Source organism: Oxyura jamaicensis (assembly GCF_011077185.1).
Source record: "Oxyura jamaicensis isolate SHBP4307 breed ruddy duck chromosome 23 unlocalized genomic scaffold, BPBGC_Ojam_1.0 oxy23_random_OJ72106, whole genome shotgun sequence".
Lineage (NCBI taxonomy): Eukaryota > Metazoa > Chordata > Aves > Anseriformes > Anatidae > Oxyura > Oxyura jamaicensis.
The window spans coordinates 323-3844 of NW_023304658.1; the positions used below are offsets into that span (position 1 = coordinate 323).

The 3522-nt window shown below is 67.3% G+C and overlaps 1 protein-coding gene across 1 annotated transcript; it reads right to left on the reverse strand.

Moving 5' to 3' along the window:
- Nucleotides 1-823: 823 nt before the first annotated feature.
- Nucleotides 824-3211, reverse strand: PEF1 (penta-EF-hand domain containing 1). Its single transcript, XM_035312894.1, has 6 exons — nucleotides 3107-3211; nucleotides 2444-2558; nucleotides 2202-2357; nucleotides 1935-2078; nucleotides 1211-1440; nucleotides 824-1176 (listed from the first exon to the last, which is right to left on the reverse strand). The coding sequence occupies exons 1-5, from the start codon at nucleotides 3194-3196 to the stop codon at nucleotides 1211-1213; spliced, it is 735 nt and encodes a 244-aa protein (XP_035168785.1). The 5' UTR covers nucleotides 3197-3211; the 3' UTR covers nucleotides 824-1176.
- Between the last annotated feature and the right edge of the window lie 311 nt (nucleotides 3212-3522).

The window sequence follows — 3522 nt, forward strand, 5'->3', positions numbered from 1 at the left end:
CGCACACCCCCCCCCCCCGCGTGTACACCCGTGGATACCGGTACCTACACGTGCGCCTACCCGAGCGGCTACCAACACACACAGCCCCCTGCGCCAGCCCAGCCCCTGCGTGCCTGCTACCCACAGCTGCCTGCTCAAAACCCGGCTGAAAAAAAAACCCAAATCACCTCCCCAAATAGGGCAGGAACGGCCTCGCTCCCTGCAGCACGGCTCCAACTATTTTTGGAATTCGCAGCGGCACTCCAGCAGTCCCACCTTTGGCTGACGTTTAGAAAAATACCCAAATCTGGTTAGTGCTTCCGAGGGAACCTCAGCATTTACTGGGGTTTAAAATCTTCCCTTTCGTACAAAAAATCCTGCAGATACACGGCAGGAAGATGGTTTCATAAAACACAAAGGTATTCCCAATTAAGGTCAATTAAGAAATAATTACACGGACGTCATTTTAGAAGCAGAGGAAGCCTTTGTGCTGGTCATCTCTACTTCCTTGGCTGTGCCTCAGAAGGGGAACAGCCCATGGTGTTTCCTGTAAATTAATACAAAAAAGGTAAAGAATGAACTGTATGAAAGCGAAGGGAGGTGTCCTGCAGCAACGCGTCTTACGGCCCAGGCATTCCCGGAGCCGCTCTCATTCCTGCTCTCCTCCTGCGCCACCCTGCCTGGGTCTGACCCCGCTCCCCACAGCAACACCAGGGGTGCGGGTGCAGGACACGGCCCCGTGGTTTTGGGGCCCAGCGCCCACTGCTGGGTGCTCAGAAACGGCCTGCGAGGGCAGGGCAGCCCCCGAGCTCGGCCAGCGTCCCACGACCAGCCCAGCCAGGAGAACAGTGCGCGGGGTGTTTTATTCGGAGCTGTACAAACGGGCTGCAAGCCCTCCCCAGCTCGGCTTCCACAGGCAGACAGAAACTGAAAGACGTTGGCGACGAGGGACCCCACTGCCGCCCATGAGCGGCACGAGCTGGCCCCGAGCTCCCGCACGATTTTGGGTCTGGCAGGGGAAGATCCAGGCAATCCCCGGAGGCATGGCACAGGCTCGCTCCCGGTTTGGCTTTCGCACCCTGTGGCACAGCCCCAGGGCAGCAGAACCGTGCTGTGGCACGGAGACACCCGCTGCCATCGAGCGGGGACCAGGGCCGGGAGGCACCAGCAGAGCTCGAGGAGGGTCCCAGGGCAGGGGAGGCGGTCGGGGGGCGTGGCGAGGGTCCAGGCATCACAACATGCGGGTCACCACCATGGTGAGGAAGTCCTCGTAGCTGAGCCGCACGTTGCCCGCCAGCGCCGTGTCCTTCTCGCGGAAGGCCTCGGTGGTGCTCTGCAGCTGCATGCAGATGTGGATGAAGCGGTCGAGCTGGATGCTGGGGTCGGGCGACCTCGGGGCGTAGCGGGACAGCAGCAGCTGGCTGAACTGGGGGCTCAGGTTGTAGCCCATCTGGGAGAAGGCTGGGAGCGAGAAGCACGCGGGTTAAACCCCTCTGACACGGGTGACGTGCCCTCTCCGCCTGGTGCACACCCATCCCCACCGCCCCGCGGTGATCCCAGGGCACTTCAGAGCAGGGCTCTTGGGAGGGAGGAACCAAATCAAGGCCCAGATTCCAGAGATGTTTCTCTTCCATTAGCCACACACACCCAGGGGCTCCTCCCAGAACAGAGGGCTTAGTTCAGGAGAACAGGAGAAAGGGTTTTCCTAAGGACTGCAGCTCCTAACACGGCCGGGCTGCAGCTCCTCGGGTCCTCCCCGCGGGCAGGGCAGCTCCTCAAGTCCTTGCTGTGCAGAGCAGCCCCGTGCAGGGGACACCTGGAGCTTGGGGACATCTGGGAGCTCGGGGACACCCAGCCCCATGGCAGGGACAGGGCTGAGCCAGGCTGGAAACCAGCAGCAGGCCGAGCAATAATCCCCAGAGAGCCCGGGGTCGGTGCCCCCGGCCCTCGCCCACCTTGCTGCAGCTCGCTGAAGCTGATGGAGCCCGAGCGGTCCCTGTCGAACTGCTGGAAGAGGTTCCTCCACTGCTGGATGAAGCGCAGCAAGGCCGCGAAGCCGTACACGTCGATGCGCCCGGAGCGGGTCCTGTCAAACATGTCTGGGGAGGAACAGGGCACGGGGAGGGCGGTGAGGAGCGGAGCGAGGCCGTGCGCCGAGGCTCCCGGGTGCCCCGGTGGCTCCCGGTTCTCCCACCGGCCCCAGGAGCCTGGTGCTCACTCACTGATCATCAGCAGGCAGGTCTCGTCGTCGAACGCCGTCCAGTTGGAGTTGAGCAGCGCCTGCTTCAGCTCCCGCACCGAGATGTGGCCGCTGCCGTCCGCGTCCACGGCCTGGAACCAGGCGAAGGCCTCGGGCTCCACGCCCGGCGGGGCGCAGCCTGCGGGGAGGCGCCGTCAGCGGATGCCGGGCCCGGTTCGGTCGGGGCCGGTCCACCCGGGGGGGGGTCCTCACGGCTGCACTCACCTGGAGGGGCGGCCCCGCCGGGGGGCTGCCCGTACGGCTGCCCGTAGGGGGCTCCGGGCCCGCCGCCGTAGGGGCCGCCGGGGTACGGCCCGGCCTGTCCTGCACCGGGGCAGCCCTGGGGGGGGGGGGAAAGAGCGCGGTCGGGGGCGGCACCGGGACCCCCCCGGGCCTCTCAGGGTCCCTGCTGGTCCTGCCAGCACCCCCCAGGCCCCGGCCTCGGGACCCCATAGAACGCCCCTGGCCCCCCCGGGTCCTCCCCAGGCCCCCCGAATCCCTCCCGGTTCCCTCAGGCCCCTACCCCAGGACCCCCCCGGTCCTCCCAGGACCCCCCCCGGTCCCCTCTGGGATCCCCAGACCCCGGCCCCAGGACCCCCCGGTCATCCCGAGACGCCCCCGGACATCTCCGGGACTCCGGGATCCCCCCGGTCCCCTCTGGGACCCCCAGGTCCCTGCTCCGGGACCCCCCAAGACTCCCCGGTCCCCCCGGGACCTCCCTTGGTCCCCCCGGGACCTCCCCGAGATCCCCGAATCCCTCCCGGTCCTCTCCGGGACCTCCAGGCCCCTGCCCCGGGAGCCCCCGGGATCCTCCTGGTCCCCCCAGGGCCCCCGCATCCCCCCCGGGGCCGCGCCGGGGCCCCCGCGCCGCCCCCTTCCCGGTCCCACCTGTCCCGGAAACGCCGCCATGATGCCGCCGTTGCCGCTTACACCTCCCCGCTGCCGCCTCCTGACGTCATGACCGCCCCGCCCTCCCATTGGTTGCACCGCGCGGATGAGCCCCGCGAGGTCCCGCCCCCCGCTCTGGATGTGATGGGTGGGCGGGGCCTCCTCGGGCTTAAAGCGGCGATGGGTGACGAAGGAGTGGGGCCCACAGCTGAGGGGGGGCCCCCCCGGATCCGCCGGGACGCGGGGTCGGGGTCCCCCAGGGTCCTTCCAGGGCCTGCACCAGCGCAGGGTCCCCACCGTACCCCCCCATCAGGCCCAGGATCATCACCACAATCATCATCATCACCACCACCACCACCACCACCATCATCACCACCATCGATATCCCCATCACCACCACCATCCCCATCATCACC